At 45.5% G+C, this 16,859-nt stretch overlaps 1 protein-coding gene across 1 annotated transcript in view; it reads left to right on the top strand.

The window, feature by feature from the left end:
• Positions 1-7,101: 7,101 nt before the first annotated feature.
• SAMD12 (sterile alpha motif domain containing 12) overlaps positions 7,102-16,859 on the top strand; it is a 207,030-nt gene continuing 197,272 nt past the window's right edge. The window contains exon 1 of the mRNA XM_033156104.1: positions 7,102-7,362. Within this exon, the coding sequence (XP_033011995.1) occupies positions 7,102-7,362 (261 nt within the window). The remainder of the gene's footprint in view (positions 7,363-16,859) is intronic.

Here is a 16,859-nt window from a genome sequence, read left to right as displayed (position 1 = left end):
CAATTTGACAGACAACTCGAACGAGGCCACCTTTGAACGGCCTTTTAGCCTTTTAGCTAAATGATTTATCAGTATTTTTATATATTTGTGTACCTGACTGGTCTTTCTCCAGTATTTTTATCTGTTTTATCTGTATTTTTAGTCGCAATGGCCTGTTGGCTACGTGAATAAAGTTTGATTTGATTTGATTTGATTTGATAAACTTGGCCCCTAAAACCTTCCCTGCTGCCCCTAAACCTTCCCTGCTGACCACTGGAGATCTTCCTCTTCCTCTCTGATTCTGAAATCCCCACCCCACCCCAGACATTGTCTGTCTGGATTCATGCCTGTATTCACAGCCTTAAGGGCTTAGGATGCTGAACGGATGACTTCAGCTCTGTCCAGGAAGGGAACATCCCACACACCAAAACAGATGCACCGTTGGTGTGTATGCAGATGTGTATCTGGATCAGTATCCTTACTGTATAGTTGTAAGCCTCTTAGAAGCCATTCTGACATATTTGTGGTATATGAATGAATGAATGAAATGTTTTTCTGGGCTTTACTTAACTTGCTGGGTGCATCTTTTGATGGAGAAAAAAATGTATGGTCTGCCCAGGAGGACATTAACTGATCCACGTGTCCAGTGGTGTGTGCTATTCAAGCTGGATCCGAGATAGACCTTCCTGTCTTAGTGAAGAGCGTTAACATTTGTCGTCCTGCTTCTTTTGAGTGTGTCCTTTAACAGAATTATAAGCGAAACAAAATCAAAAATTCTTTCCAGTAGCACCTTAGAGACCAACTGAGTTTGTTCTTGGTATGAGCTTTCGTGTGAAGTCTCTGAAGTCTCTCAGCCCCACTCACCTCACAGAGTGTTTGTTGTGGGGGAGGAAGGGAAAGGAGAATGTGAGCCGCTTTGAGACTCCTTCGGGTAGTGATAAAGCGGGATATCAAATCCAAACTCTTCTTCTTCTTCTTCTACTGGAAAGAATTTTTGATTTTGTTTCGACTATGGCAGACCAACACGGCTACCCACCTGTAACTAGAATTATAAGCTTCAATCATAAGCCACGTCTTCTTCTTCTTTTTATTTTCCTCAGCCACGTCTTCTTCTTCTTCTTTTTTATTAACATATAAAACACATACATTTACATTTACACAAAACACATACACAACACTCTACCTTATATTCATAGGATAAAACATACCTACATTACCCTATATAATACCTACCTATACTATACATATCAACTAACTACCTACACACCTACTCCACACGGACACCTACCAAGTGACTTGACTTCCAGCCATTCTTGTTACGCTACTTTATTTTTCCAGCTAGCTTAAACGCATTTCATTATTTCTTTAATCTCTTCTTCTATCTTGACTTTACTCTCCTTTCACTCTAATCATTTTCTGGATTCACTCAATATCTGTCAGAAATTCTACTTTTTCCACATAAATTTTGATGTATTCCTTAAAGATAGCCCACTCCTTATTCACTTTTTGTACCATATCTCCTCTTATCCTCCCTGTTAATTTGGCAATATGGAAGTATTCCATCATTTTAGATAGCCAATCTGTTTCAGTTGGGATGCTGCTGCTTGAGCCAGTGTGGTGTAGTTGTTAAGAGCAGTAGACTTGTAATCTGGTGAACCGGGTTCGCGTCTCCGCTCCTCCACATGCAGCTGCTGGGTGACCTTGGGCTAGTCACACTTCTTTGAAGTCTCTCAGCCCCACTCACCTCACAGAGTGTTTGTTGTGGGGGAGGAAGGGAAATGAGAATGTTAGCCGCTTTGAGACTCCTTCTGGTAGTGATAAAGCGGGGTATCAAATCCAAACTCTTCTCTTCTTCTTCTTTCCAATTTTTGGAAATCAATAACCTTGCCGCTGTAGTCAAAACAAAATAAAATAAAAAATTCCTTCCAGTAGCACCTTAGAGACCAACTAAGTTAGTTCTTGGTATGAGCTTTCGTGTGCATGAAGCTCATACCAAGAACTAACTTAGTTGGTCTCTAAGGTGCTACTGAAGGAATTTTTTATTTTGTTTTGTTTTGACTATGGCAGACCAATACGGCTACCTACTTGTAACTTGCTGCTGTAGTCGCATACATAAATATTGGTCAGCCATGTCTTCTAATGTGTTTGTGGCATATATACAGGTATATGGTGCTTGGATCCCATCTGTTTCAGGAAACGAAGGAATAGAGTGACTTTGGGTGTGAGACTTTGGGTTGGAAGGTGGCAGCGACTACTGTGGCTATGGAGATGGAAAATCTGCACAAGGACAGTGAATATGAGAATATGTCGTCCTATCAGTAGCCATAAGAGTTAAGCCATAAGATCAGGACAGTGTTGGACAATTTTGTCTAGCCATTATGCCGAACAATCCTTCCTTCTCCTTCTTGTTCCTTGTCTTTCTATTCACAATATTTTTCCCCCATTCAGCATATGGTGAGAGAACAATACAGGCATGGGATAAGCGCTGTGGGATGCCGTGTGTGTGTGTGTGTGTGTGTGGTGTTTTCTAATCAAAACTAGCTTTTTTAAAAAAAACAACAACCATGACAACAAAAATCTAGCCTCATGAGAGCTGGAAACTTGTTCTTGTTTAAATGAGGTCTGCGCCGCTCAAGGTGCTGGAGATTGCCTTAGTGGATCGATCTGCAAACAGGCCGCCTTCACGCCGCTCCGGTTAAAGTCTTTTAGCAGCTCCTCTTACTCAAAGTATTCGGTAGGGAATCCAAATAATAGGTACTGACTCTCTGTGTACAGCTGCCACTTCAAAGGCCTCCAAAGGTTCCAGCAACTCTTGAGCTTGATGTGGTGTGGAATTCTGATTCTGCCACAAACATCAGTCAGTTTCAAGGCAGCCCGCCTCCCTTGTGACCCATTTTCTGGTGGCTTTGTTTTATTTATTTCTCTCTTCTTCTTTTTTTGAAGCAACAGCAATTAGCTCTTTGTATTAGCGCCCCCATTTGGAACACTCCACTTTTCCCTTTTACGCTCAGCGTGTAATCGGCAGCTCCTAATAGCAGTTTGTCGCCGTGCTTTCAATTTGTCTAAATTGCAGCGTTGCGACTGTTTGATAGGAGCGGGCTTCAGACGGAGGGCGATTTGGATCAGGGGCGGCAATGGTGCTACTCGCAGAAAAAGTGGCAGTGGCGGTTTTAGCTGCTGCCCTCTGGCTCCTAGCTTGGACTGTTCTGCCCAGATAATTAGCATTATTTGTATGATTGCGTTGGGTGACAGGCCACAGATGGCGGGCTGCTACTGCATTATCTCCTGTAGTGACGCATCAGTCATGTTTTTAGGGCAGCTTAATGCCACTGTTGTCCCTGCCATTGAGTAGGGAGAAGGCAGCTGGCGCAGCAGCAAAGGCTCTAACAAAGAGGAGGAGAAGCCAATTTAATCAGGCAGATTATGAGAGCCAGTGTGGTCTAGCGGTTAGAGCAGGCTTCCTCAAACTCAGTCAAACTCAGGTGTTTTGGCCTACAACTCCCATGATCCCTAACTAGCAGGACCAGTGGTCAGGGATGATGGGAATTGTAGTCTCAAAACATCTGGAGGGCTGAGGTTGAGGAAGCCTGGGTTAGAGTGCCAGCCTAGGATCTGTGAGACCAGGGTTCAAATCCCCATGCAACCATGAAGCTTACTGGGCCGGTTGTTGCTTCTCAGCCCTTACCTACCTCACAGTGTTGTTGAGGGGATAAGGAAGGGGGGAAACCATGCACTCCACCTTGAGCTCTTTGGAGTTGAAAAGTGGGATATAAACGCAGTAAATAAATACATTTGTGGGGGCAATGCACAAGGCAGGAGCTGATGGAGAGGGAGGAATCAACTCTTTATTGTCAAAAGTACCCTTAAAAGTTAGGGACCCAGGTGGCGCTGTGGGTTAAACCACAGAGCCTAGGGCTTGCTGATCAGAAGGTTGGCGGTTCGAATCCCTGCCACGGAGTGAGCTCCCGTTGCTCAGTTCCAGCTGCTGCCAACCTAGCAGTTCGAAAGCACATCAAAGTGCAAGTAGATAAATAGGGACCGCTCCAGCGGGAAGGTAAACAGCGTTTCCGTGCGCTGCTCTGGTTCGCCAGAAGTGGCTTTGTCATGCTGGCCACATGACCCGGAAGCTGTCTGCAGACAAACGCCGGCTCCCTCGGCCTATAGAGCGAGATGAGCGCCGCAACCCCAGAGTCGGACATGACTGGACCTGATGGTCAGGGGTCCCTTTACCTTTACCTTTACCTTTAAAAGTTAGGGAAAGGCATGCCCATTAGTCTACTTCTCTCATCTACTCCTAGGTGTGCACCTGATGAAGCAGAGAGTCCCGCCCCCTGATCTCAGCTTATGTATCTTCCCCACCCAAGCTGCGAGGAAGCAGTCGAGGAGTGTGTCTCTGTGTTACCTTCTGCTCCTCCCACTTCACTCCTCTTCTGGTCCTGGGAGACAGTGGAGCAGGTGAGGTGGGGGGGGCAGGAGGAGGAAGTGGGGAAGCCCTTGACGCTCCACCAGCCTGACCTATCTTTCCCTCCTCCCGCACCCGTTCTTCACGCTCCCATCCTGGGCGCAAAAGTGGCAGGCACCAGTTGGGGAACCACCAACGGAAGAAGGCTCAGAGCCTGGGGTGTGGTAGTGGGACAACGATGAGTGTGCGGAGGGAAAAAAGAGGGAATAGACTAGGAGGAGGAGGTGTCAGAAGCTGAAGAGGTTAGAGGGCTTAGTGAGCAGGAAGAGACTGTGGCAGAGAGCAGTCCAGAATCAGAGGCAGAAGAGGAGGCTGGATAGGAGGAGGGCCAAGAGGCAGAGAGGAGGCAGGCTGCTGAAGAAGCCTCCTTCTGTGAACAGCTCCCCTCCCCACTGGTCTCCCAGAACCGGAAAAGGTATGAAGAACGTCATGGTGACGTTGTCTCAGATTGCTTGACAAGGACCTGGGGAAGGAGAAGACTTAGGGAACTTTGGGGTAGTCTACTGGGACGAATTGCTGTGCTCACTAGGCCTGTACTCCTGAGTCAATCGTGTTTCCTTGAATAAAGAAGAGAAGAAGAAGAAGAGTTTGGAGTTAATAGAATAATCCTACGAAAGTGCAGGCTGAGAGCGCAGCTCATTTGACTCTGTGCAGTCTTTAAAAGAGCTCTTTCCTGGTTAATCCATTCTGCTATCGAGTGCCATTGCTATGTAAGCTTTTCTTCCCCCTTGTTACCCTGAATAAAGAAGTTAGATGTATCATAACTTTTCAATTTGTAGACTATGAATAACATTACTCAGATTGTAACAGAAGAAATCCTCCTGCTGGATCCGCCGTCGTCGTCTAATGACACCGCGTCTAATTGGCTTATGTCAAGAAATGCATGCGTTCCCAATACATGCCGTAAATCCTGTAAATGACTAAAGGATAAAGAAACAGGGTTAAGGCAGAGCAACAGCAAATGCTTCAGGGGTCTCACGTGTTACATTCAACAAGTGTACAGTCTGTGCAATACAACTAGTTGAACAGGACACCTGTACAGCCATTCATGTGTAACATTATGGTCCATGTACACTATACTCAATAGGAGTACAGTCTTTCACACAAATGCAAGTACACGTGTAGAGTCAGCTTGTGTTCAGTGTAAAGTGTGAACCGCCTTGTTCTCTCTCGCAAAAAGTTACATAGTCTTGTCAGCATACAACTCCTGTGCTGGGAGATCTGCACTGGTTGCTGATCTGCGATTGGGCCAAGTTCAAGATACAATGGTATCTTGGTTCTCAAACTTAATCCGTTCCAGAAGCCCGTTCCAAAACCAAAGTGTTCCAAAACCAAGGCGTGCTTTCCCATAGAAAGTAATGCAAAATGGATTAATCCCTTCCAGTCTTTTAAAAACAACCCCTAAAACAGCAATTTAACATGAATTTTACTATCTAACGAGACCATTGATCCATAAAATGAAAGCAATAAACAATGTACTGCTGTCATACATACAATCAATCAATCAATCAATCAATCAGTAGCTGAACTGGGTTCCATACAGTCACAAAAACAAAACAAAAAGAGCCGCAAAAACAAAAACGCAAAATAAATAGCAAAAACAGACAGACCTCAGCGTAACACTCAAAACGGAAGTGTGGCACTCAAAACGGAGCATGTTCCACTTCCAAAAAAAGCCCGCAAACCAGAACACTTACTTCCGGGTTTGCAGTGTTTGGGTTCCAAGTTGTTTGAGTATCAAGGCATTTGAGAACCAAGGTACTAGAAGACATCTTAAGGCAGCCCTGTTTAGGGAAGCTTTTAATCAGTGTTTTTCAACCTTTTTTGGGCAAAGGCACACTTGTTTCATGAAAAAGATCACGAGGCACACCACCATTAGAAAATGTTAAAAAATCTAACTCTGTGCCTATATTGACTATATATAAAGTAATTCTCTTGAATTTTTCCATTTTTCCCACGGCACACCAGGCAACATCTCACGGCACACTAGTGTGCCGCGGAACAGTGGTTGAAAAACACTGCTTTTAATGTCTGATGAATTATTGTATTTTAATATTGTGTTGGAAGCCGCCCAGAGTGGCTGTGGAGGCCCAGCCAGATGGGCGGGGTATAAATATATTATTATTATTATTATTATAATTATTATTATTATTATTATTATTATTATTTTGCTATTAGTATACATAGCCCTTAACAACTTGAGATCAGTTTACCCCTTATGTGCCCACTTGTCTGCTTCGATCGGTGGAATTGGCCCTATTAACAGGTGCCACCATATGATACCTGCTCCACATTTGTAAGAACTCAAGTGTTTTGTGTGTCAGCTCCTAAACTTTGGGACTCCCTGCCTGTTGATACCAAGCAGCTGCCTTTTTTGGGTGCCTGCTCTAAAGCATTTCTTGTTTAAGACAAGCCTACACACATGCTTAGAAAGTTGTGATGAGTTTTGATCTGTTGTAGTCTATTGTTGTTTCAACTTCCTGTATGTTTCAATTATTGCTGTAAACTTTTATTTTGATGATTGTATTATTTTATCTTTTTGTGAACCTCTTTGAGGGTTCTTCTACAGTTGAGTAGTGTATGCTTTTTATGAAATAAATAAATAGTCTACATCTCATAGATTAAAAAGATGCATGCCCTGGCTTTTGTTTCCTCGTGTGATGCTAGAGTGCGACAGAACGTTGAAAACCTTTCATGTCGTCCTTTCCTACCCTCCAGACTCATTGCAATTCCTTCTTCCAGCTATCCATTGCAGTCTAAATCCAAACGGTATCGACCTCTCCATCCACACGGAAGGAATTAACCTGCAACTTGAAGGCGAGAGAGTGGACTCGTCCTCCCATAAGAAGGAGAGCTCTTCCAAGTTGCTTGAGTCAAAAGGAACACCCAAGAGACAGCATGGGGAGCCAGAATCATCTAAGGTAGGCATGGCAAAATAGCACATTTATATTCAGGACGAGGGTCCGTACTAAGTGGTAAGTGGACGTACCTCTAGGCAGAGAGTTTCAAGTTCAATCTCGTCTTCTTTCTTTCTTTGGCGATCACTTGTAGCCGAGTAAGATTGTCTTCCATAAACAAGGTTTTAACAGTGAGTCTGTAAGTGACTGTGGAGGCCAGTTCTGGATCCACGCGTCCTTCCACAGTGGGGACATAGCCTTCCAGGCGGGAGTTGATCATGGTGAAGGTTTGCCAAGCATGCTTTCCTCTTAGCACATTTCTCCCTTTCGTCCTGAGTTTGAGCATCTTCAAAGCCCATGACACCTTTGGTAAAGGCTGTTCTCCAACTGGAGTACTCACAAGCCAGTGTTTCCCAGTTGTCGGTGTTTATACTACATTTTTAAAAATTTGCCTTGAGAGAGTCTTTAAACCTCTTCTGCTGCCCACCAGCATTACGCTTTCCATTTTTAAGTTCAGAATAGAGTAGTTGCTTTGGAAGACAATAATCAGGCATCCGCACAACATGACCAGTCCAGCAAAGTTGATGTTGAAGAATAATTGCTTCAACACTGGTGATCTTTGCTTCTTCCAGTACACTGGCATTAGTTCACCTGTATTCCCAAGCGATGTGTAAATTTTTTTGGAGACACCGTTGATGGAATCTTTTACAAGCAAAAAGGATCTTGTATAGCTGAGCTTAGCGATGCACCACTGCTCAGTGACAGAGCATTGGCTTTGTGTGCTGGGTCCTGGGTTCAAACCTCGGCATCTCCAGCTAAAAAGATCAGCTGGCAGGTGGTGCAAAAAACATCTAAGACTTTGGAGAGTTGGATCATGCTAGTCAATGGCCAGCTGGACAATCTCACCTGGTGCAAATGGCAGCTTACTATGTCCCTGAAGGTGCTGAAAGCTGTATTTCTTTTCCTTTCTTGGTTTAAGTTTGCTTTTGGAGGTGCAGAGGGTTAATGTCCATAGAAAGCAAAGCAACTGCGACGGAACCTTTCACTCCTTTTATCGGAATGATCCAGAGTGATATCAGTCCTGCTGGGACACAGCCTGTCTCAAAACATATTTGATGCTGGCCGGCTAACAAATGAGCAATCAATAGGCTAATTCAAATGGGTTTTTCACAATTAGGGTGCATCTTCCAGACCAGTAGGTTTTCACATGATCCGCTACAGAGAATAGATTGCATTTCCCCTTTCTCCTTCAGATTTTCCATCACAGAAACCTGGTTTCTTTAACTGGGGTGGGGGGTGTCTCTCTTTATTTAAAGTCTTACGATAAAAACCCCCGATAGAGAGCCAGTCCCACGTACCTCTATATGTACAATTGTTCCTGATGTTCAATGACCTGCTTATGGTCATTTCAGTATTAAAAATTCTGTGTGGAAGTTAGATTCTTCCTCTTAATCCCAAAGAGTCCGTCCCCCCCATCATTGTAGAGTGAATTGTGGCGTTATTGAGTTTCTATCACGGAGATAGAATTACATTTCCCCTTTAAAAAGCAAATGCATTACTATTATAATATCTGAGCCAGAGACAAACTTCCAGTACTCAACAAAAAAGTAGGGGGAAAAATAGTAGTTGAGATCTGATGCTCTCTTTATCGACAAGCTGATTTTAGTAGTTTGCATTCTGCACATTTAAGAGAAAAAAAAACACGCCTGTAACGTTGTTTGTTACATGTTTTGAGGCCTTTTTAATGTGTCCCCTGCCATATAATTAGTTACCAAAAAAGAAGACATCAAATAACATTAAGGAAATGACTGACGGAGCTAACACAAAGGCAGGGAATTGTATGTCCATTATGGTGGGGCCAAATTAATCACTGAGCTTGCTGACTGAGTACCCTGGTTCATTTCTCGGGTAGAGTAGCAAGTCCAAGGCAATGAAACACCCACATATTTGCTTGAGGATTCGATAAGCTTCCTGTAATTTTTAGGGGTTTTAATCGGGCTGCTGCTGCTGCTGGTGGTCCTCTGTTTTGTGATTTTGATGGTTTCCTGGACTGACCACAGCTTTGGCGATAAATTGCTGGTTGCTGTTGTTAGGGGACCATCAGCGGCTGTGGTGAGGACTGCAGGGCCTGCTCCCTTCCAAGGCCTTTTCCAGCTGGCCTAGGGGGCGGGGCCCAAACCTCACACTCCCAGCCATAAAAATGACACTCTAGTGCTTAGAGAGTGGGGCTAGAAAATGTCCTTAAGCTGTCGATGGCATTTCAATTTTTCTCCTCCTTTTTTTCCCTCCTTTTGGGTTGTTGGGGGGGGGGTGGCTGGGTGGGGTGGATATTTTGTTGGGGATTAATTTTAGTATAATTGTTCTGTTTTTGTTTTATTGGTTGTTGTATAGTTTTGTTTTGTTTTAAGGGGTGGGATCAGAGCTGCCTGGGAGTGGGCCTCAGCCAACAGAATGGCTGGGGCATGTTCCACAGGGGGGGATGCACTAGTACACCCGATCTCAGTGATCATGGGCAGGAGGAGGAGTCACGCTAAAACCAGACCATGTCATTACCGAGGAGGCAGGCTTAGTCGTTGTTTGAGGACTATCCCTGCCTCCGGGTCTGGTCCTGACCGGACGGATACTGGAATCAACAAGGGATACCCACATGACCTGAAAGTGTTGCTGTGTAATGCCAGGTCAATGATGAACAAAACTACTGCCATCCACGACTTGATTGTGGATGGAGGATTTGACCTGGCATGTGTAACAGAGACTTGGTTGGATGAAGCAGATGGGCCTGTCCTTGCCGCTGCTTGCCCACCAGGTTTCTCTTACGCACAGCAACCCAGGCCATCTGGGCGGGGAGGGGGGGTTGCAGTGATTTTTAGGAAGTCATTAGTTTGCACCAGGCGTCCTATTGGGAAGACCGAGTTTTCTGAGTGCATGTTCTGGAAGTTGGGCAATAGGGGCAGTACAGGATTCCTTTTGGTGTACCGACCTCCCCGCTGCACCAAGGATTCCCTGTCCGAGCTGCTTCAGGTCGTGGCGGATGTGCTCCTGGAGACACCTAGCTTGGTTGTCTTGGGGGACTTTAATATCCATGCCGACACGACCTTACAAGGGGCCGCTCGGGACTTCGTGGAAAGCATGGCCTCCATGGGGCTGTCCCTGAATAAGTTTGGCCCAACTCATAGCCGCGGACATGCCTTAGACCTGGTATTCACCTCTATGGATGTTAGTGATCTGACATTAAGTAAAAGTGAAACAAAAGAAGTGCCATGGTCAGATCACTTCCTGGTCCAACTGGACTTCTCCGCGACCTTTCCCCTCTGCCGGGAGGTAGGACCAATTAGGATGGTCCGCCCCCACTACTTAATGGATCCAATGGGCTTCCAGAGAGTGGTGGGGGATGTTTTATCCCATGTTGATGGCCTTTCAGTTGATTCCCTGGTGACCCGCTGGAACGTGGAGTTAACCAGGGCTATTGACTGTCTGGCTCCGAAGCGCCCTCTCCGATTGCATGGAGCCCGGACAGCCCCGTGGTTTTCCCCGGAGCTGAGGGCGATGAAACAGTCGCTGAGACGGCTAGAGCGCCGGTGGCGGAAAACTCATTCTGAATCTGACCGGACACTGGCTAGAGCTCAACTTCGAGCCTACCAAGTGGCAATGGCAACGGCGAAGAGGGCCTTCTTCACCGTTTCTATTGCATCTGCAGAAAACAGCAGCAGGAGACTCTTCCAGGTGGTTCGCAGTTTAGCAGAACCACCATCGTCATCGGGGCCTGGTAGGGACCCCAAGATCTCCTGCAATGCTTTTGCAAAGTTTTTTGCAGATAAAGTCGCTCAGATTCGGAAGGAGGTAGATTCCACCGTGGGAGCAGGGCTGGGGCGGGAGAGTGCTAGAGCTCTGTCTAGTCATGTTTCATAGGATCAATTTCAATCTGTTACCTCCGAGGATGTGGACAGGCTGCTTGGACGAGTGAAACCAACCACCTGTGTCCTTGATCCTTGCCCATCCTGGCTAATAAAAGCGAGCCGGGAAGGACTGGGCGATGGGCTCCGCGGGGTGGTGAACGCTTCCCTCTGTGAGGGAGTCTTCCCATACCCGCTGAAGGAGGCGGTCATTAAACCGCTTCTTAAAAAAACATCTTTAGACCCGGCCAATATGGCCAACTATCGCCCAGTCTCAAATTTACCATTCTTGGGCAAGGTGATTGAGCGGGTGGTTGCGGAACAACTCCAGGCACGCCTGGAGGATGCGGACCATTTGGATCCCTTCCAATCGGGATTCAGGCCTCATCATGGGACTGAAACTGCCTTGGTCGCGCTGGTCGATGATCTCCGGCGGGCTAGGGACAAAGGTGAGAGCTGTTTCCTAGTTCTGCTGGATCTCTCAGCTGCCTTTGACACCATCGACCATAACATCCTTCTGGACCGGCTAGAGGGGTTGGGAGCTGGGGGCACTGTTATACAGTGGTTCCGCTCCTTCCTTCTGGGCCGTGTTCAGAAAGTGGTGATGGGGGATGAGTGTTCAGACCCCTGGGCTCTCACCTGTGGGGTGCCTCAGGGTTCCGTCCTCTCCCCCATGCTTTTTAATATCTATATGAAGCCGCTGGGAGAGATCATCAGGGGGTTTGGGCTGGGTGTTCATCAGTATGCGGATGATACCCAGCTCTACCTCTCTTTTAAATCAGAACCAGTGAAGGCGGTGAAGGTCCTGTGTGAGTGCCTGGAGGCGGTTGGAGGATGGATGGCGGCTAACAGATTGAGGTTGAATCCTGACAAGACAGAAGTACTGTTTTTGGGGGATAGGGGGCGAGTGGGTGTGGGGGACTCCCTGGTCATGAATGGGGTAACTGTGCCCCTGAAGGACCAGGTGCGCAGCCTGGGAGTCATTTTGGACTCACAGCTGTCCATGGAGGCACAGGTTCATTCTGTGTCCAGGGCGGCTGTCTACCAGCTCCATCTGGTACGCAGGCTGAGACCCTACCTGCCCGCGGACTGTCTCGCCAGAGTGGTACATGCTCTAGTTATCTCCCGCTTGGACTACTGCAATGCGCTCTATGTGGGGCTTCCTTTGAAGGTGACCCGGAAACTGCAATTTTTTTTTTTTAACAGAATTTATTGGCATTTTCACAAAACAACATAAACCCAACCCCCACACCTACAAATATCAAAACAAACACAAATACAAATACACATACACATAATGTCAGGATTCTTCTTCTTATCTGTATATCTTACTATAGAAAAAAAAAAAAAAAAAAAAAAATTCTAGTTCCGAATCTTGACACTTGACTTCCCCCGCCTATACACCTTCGGTTTTAATACAATACACTTTCTCCTTAACATCTTTTCTCCATAGAAGTTTAACTTATCTTGATATAGAAAGAAAAAACACCTTTGTCTTATCTTTTGCATTATAACCTAAAACTTAACCAAATATTCTTAGAGCTAAACTTATTTCTTCTATCATTTAGCATGCTGCTTTTAACTTAAATTCAATATCTCCTTACTTATTTAAAATAAACTTATTTAACAAACTTCACACTCCGATTTCGGATACCATGGCAGACCATCTATGTTATACAATGATTAATTCAACCCACTCCCCTTTTGTCCATTGTCTTCTCCTGTCTTTCACCAGAACCGAATCCCCTATTGTATGCTTCTGAATGTCCACAGATCCAGGTTACAACCACAACAAACCCTGCATCGAGCTCCAAGATGTTCATCCTCTGCATTCTGAGCTTCTCCGTAGCTTTGTACCAAAATTCTTCTTCTTGTAGAAATCTTAATTCTCTGTCCCTCGACCCCGAGCTGCCACCTCGGAATCTAGATATTAAAAAACTTTCCGTTTCAGGGTTTCTGCCACCCCCTGAAAACAGTCCCTGTTCCAATCGGATTTGCTCTGCCATCTCAGACCATCCTTCCAGCACATCTTCCAGCTCTTTGCAAAAGTCTGTTTCCATTGAGTAGATTTTTTGGAAAGCCTCCTCTGTGGAATACAGATTATTTCCATTTATAATCCCACACAAGACTCTTAATTTTCGATTAGCCAGCTCCAATTGAAAGACAGTGAGCTTTTCCTCTACCTCCCAGTCCTTCTGTGCCAGCATGAGCGCAAAGTCCAACATCTTCGGGGAAGGGAGGTGGGTATCAAATTACATTTCCTGTCTTTTTCCTCCTTTGTCTCAATTTTCTCCTGCGCAATTCCAAATCGCCGCCGTTTCTTCCGAAGCCAGAGTATAAAGACCAAAACTTCAAATGGAGATATTTTTCCTCAATTAACCCCTGAGAGGGAATCTCTACAGAGTCAGTTTTCAAATTCCAAGCACTTTCAAGTGATTAGTGTAGCAGCAGTCACTTAAAGAGTTAATTCCTTCCAACCCCCGAAGGGAGAGAGGCGGGCTGCCTTTTCTTTTGATCCCAGAGCTTTTCCCGAAGTACAAAGAGTCAGTCAATTACTCACAGCTTCTGGTTTCTTAGCAACTTCTTAATGACAGGTAGAACAGAGACGCTCCTCACGGACTTTGCCGCCGCATGTAAACATCCCGGTTGGGGCATGTCCCCTGAAGCCCGACTCCGTGGTCCCTTCACCCCCATTCCCCCCTTACAGGGGGCGCGGGGGAAGGGTTCGGAGCACAACGGGCATAGCCGGGGAGCCCAGGGCGCGGGACGCTCTTCCCGCTCCCCAACCAGAGCCCTGCATGCGGCTGCAGGGCTCCTAACCCCCGGGATGAACTGGGTGCCTCGCCACCGAAGCAACCCAGGACCATCCGCAATGGCGCCAGCCGCCGGAAGTCCGGAAACTGCAATTAATCCAGAATGCGGCAGCTAGACTGGTGACTGGGAGGGGCCGCCGGGACCACATAACACCGGTCCTGAGAGATCTACATTGGCTCCCAGTACGTTTCCGAGCACAATTCAAAGTGTTGGTGCTGACCTTTAAAGCCCTAAACGGCCTCGGTCCTGTATACCTGAAGGAGCGTCTCCACCCCCATCATTCAGCCCGGACACTGAGATCCAGCGCCGAGGGCCTTCTGTCGGTTCCCTCACTGCGAGAAGCAAAACTACAGGGAACCAGGCAGAGGGCCTTCTCGGTAGTGGCGCCCGCCCTGTGGAACGCCCTCCCATCAGAAGTCAAGGGAATAAACAACTACCTGACATTCAGAAAATTCCTAAAGGCAGCCCTGTTTAGGGAAGTTTTTAAACTGTGATATTTTAAATGTATTTTAATGTTTGATGGAAGCCGCCCAGAGTGGCTGGGGAGACCCAGCCAGATGGGCGGGGTACAAATAATAAATTATTATTATTATTATTAGTAGTAGATTATGTGTTTTTCGGAGAGTTTGCTTTTTAATTATGCCAATTTATATCTTGTTTACATGTTGTTGTGAGGTACGTTGCAAGAACGATTTTTTTTCTAAAAGGCAAGAGTATACAGCCATTGAATAAATGAATGAAAGCTTGTAGCCAAGACTGGGATTCCTCACGCATATGGACCAGATTCAGCCCACTTTCTCTCTCTATCTTTGCAGTGTCCTGGTGGCACCAGCTAATTTGGCTTTTTGACCTGGCAGTATTGCTAAGGGCAGGATCTGGTTCAATGTATTTTCTTGATTTAAAAAAAAAACCCTGAAAGCAGGGCAATGAATGTTCTGCACCAATTTTTGTCTCTCCAAATTTTGCAACCTGTGTAGATCCTGCTTCTGCTATTCATGGGGAAAGGCAGGCAGCTAAACTTGGCCCCTACCCTGGACGTACTACCCTCTGCCGTGCTTGAAGGCCGATATCAGAAACTCCCCAGGGAGAAACGACTCTGCCCATGTGGAGACGGAAACTTGGAGACAGTGTCACATGTTCTTCTGACCTGCCCCCTGTACAAAGACTCCCCTCCTACTTTCCATCCCAGGTTGCTCATCAGCGGCCGCAATGTTTTATTTGTTAGCGGACCAGAACATCCAGACAACAGAGAAGGTCGCCAGATTTATTGAGAGGGCAATGAGACTAAGGGCCACAATTTGACAGACAACTCGAACGAGGCCACCTTTGAACGGCCTTTTAGCCTTTTAGCTAAATGATTTATCAGTATTTTTATATATTTGTGTACCTGACTGGTCTTTCTCCAGTATTTTTATCTGTTTTATCTGTATTTTTAGTCGCAATGGCCTGTTGGCTACGTGAATAAAGTTTGATTTGATTTGATTTGATTTGATAAACTTGGCCCCTAAAACCTTCCCTGCTGCCCCTAAACCTTCCCTGCTGACCACTGGAGATCTTCCTCTTCCTCTCTGATTCTGAAATCCCCACCCCACCCCAGACATTGTCTGTCTGGATTCATGCCTGTATTCACAGCCTTAAGGGCTTAGGATGCTGAACGGATGACTTCAGCTCTGTCCAGGAAGGGAACATCCCACACACCAAAACAGATGCACCGTTGGTGTGTATGCAGATGTGTATCTGGATCAGTATCCTTACTGTATAGTTGTAAGCCTCTTAGAAGCCATTCTGACATATTTGTGGTATATGAATGAATGAATGAAATGTTTTTCTGGGCTTTACTTAACTTGCTGGGTGCATCTTTTGATGGAGAAAAAAATGTATGGTCTGCCCAGGAGGACATTAACTGATCCACGTGTCCAGTGGTGTGTGCTATTCAAGCTGGATCCGAGATAGACCTTCCTGTCTTAGTGAAGAGCGTTAACATTTGTCGTCCTGCTTCTTTTGAGTGTGTCCTTTAACAGAATTATAAGCGAAACAAAATCAAAAATTCTTTCCAGTAGCACCTTAGAGACCAACTGAGTTTGTTCTTGGTATGAGCTTTCGTGTGAAGTCTCTGAAGTCTCTCAGCCCCACTCACCTCACAGAGTGTTTGTTGTGGGGGAGGAAGGGAAAGGAGAATGTGAGCCGCTTTGAGACTCCTTCGGGTAGTGATAAAGCGGGATATCAAATCCAAACTCTTCTTCTTCTTCTTCTACTGGAAAGAATTTTTGATTTTGTTTCGACTATGGCAGACCAACACGGCTACCCACCTGTAACTAGAATTATAAGCTTCAATCATAAGCCACGTCTTCTTCTTCTTTTTTATTTTCCTCAGCCACGTCTTCTTCTTCTTCTTTTTTATTAACATATAAAACACATACATTTACATTTACACAAAACACATACACAACACTCTACCTTATATTCATAGGATAAAACATACCTACATTACCCTATATAATACCTACCTATACTATACATATCAACTAACTACCTACACACCTACTCCACACGGACACCTACCAAGTGACTTGACTTCCAGCCATTCTTGTTACGCTACTTTATTTTTCCAGCTAGCTTAAACGCATTTCATTATTTCTTTAATCTCTTCTTCTATCTTGACTTTACTCTCCTTTCACTCTAATCATTTTCTGGATTCACTCAATATCTGTCAGAAATTCTACTTTTTCCACATAAATTTTGATGTATTCCTTAAAGATAGCCCACTCCTTATTCACTTTTTGTACCATATCTCCTCTTATCCTCCCTGTTAAT

Source organism: Lacerta agilis, chromosome 7 (genome assembly GCF_009819535.1).
Source record: "Lacerta agilis isolate rLacAgi1 chromosome 7, rLacAgi1.pri, whole genome shotgun sequence".
In the NCBI taxonomy this organism is placed as follows: Eukaryota; Metazoa; Chordata; class Lepidosauria; order Squamata; family Lacertidae; genus Lacerta; species Lacerta agilis.
The sequence above is the reverse complement of the archived record's forward strand: the minus strand, read 5'-3'. Positions and strand labels throughout refer to the sequence as shown.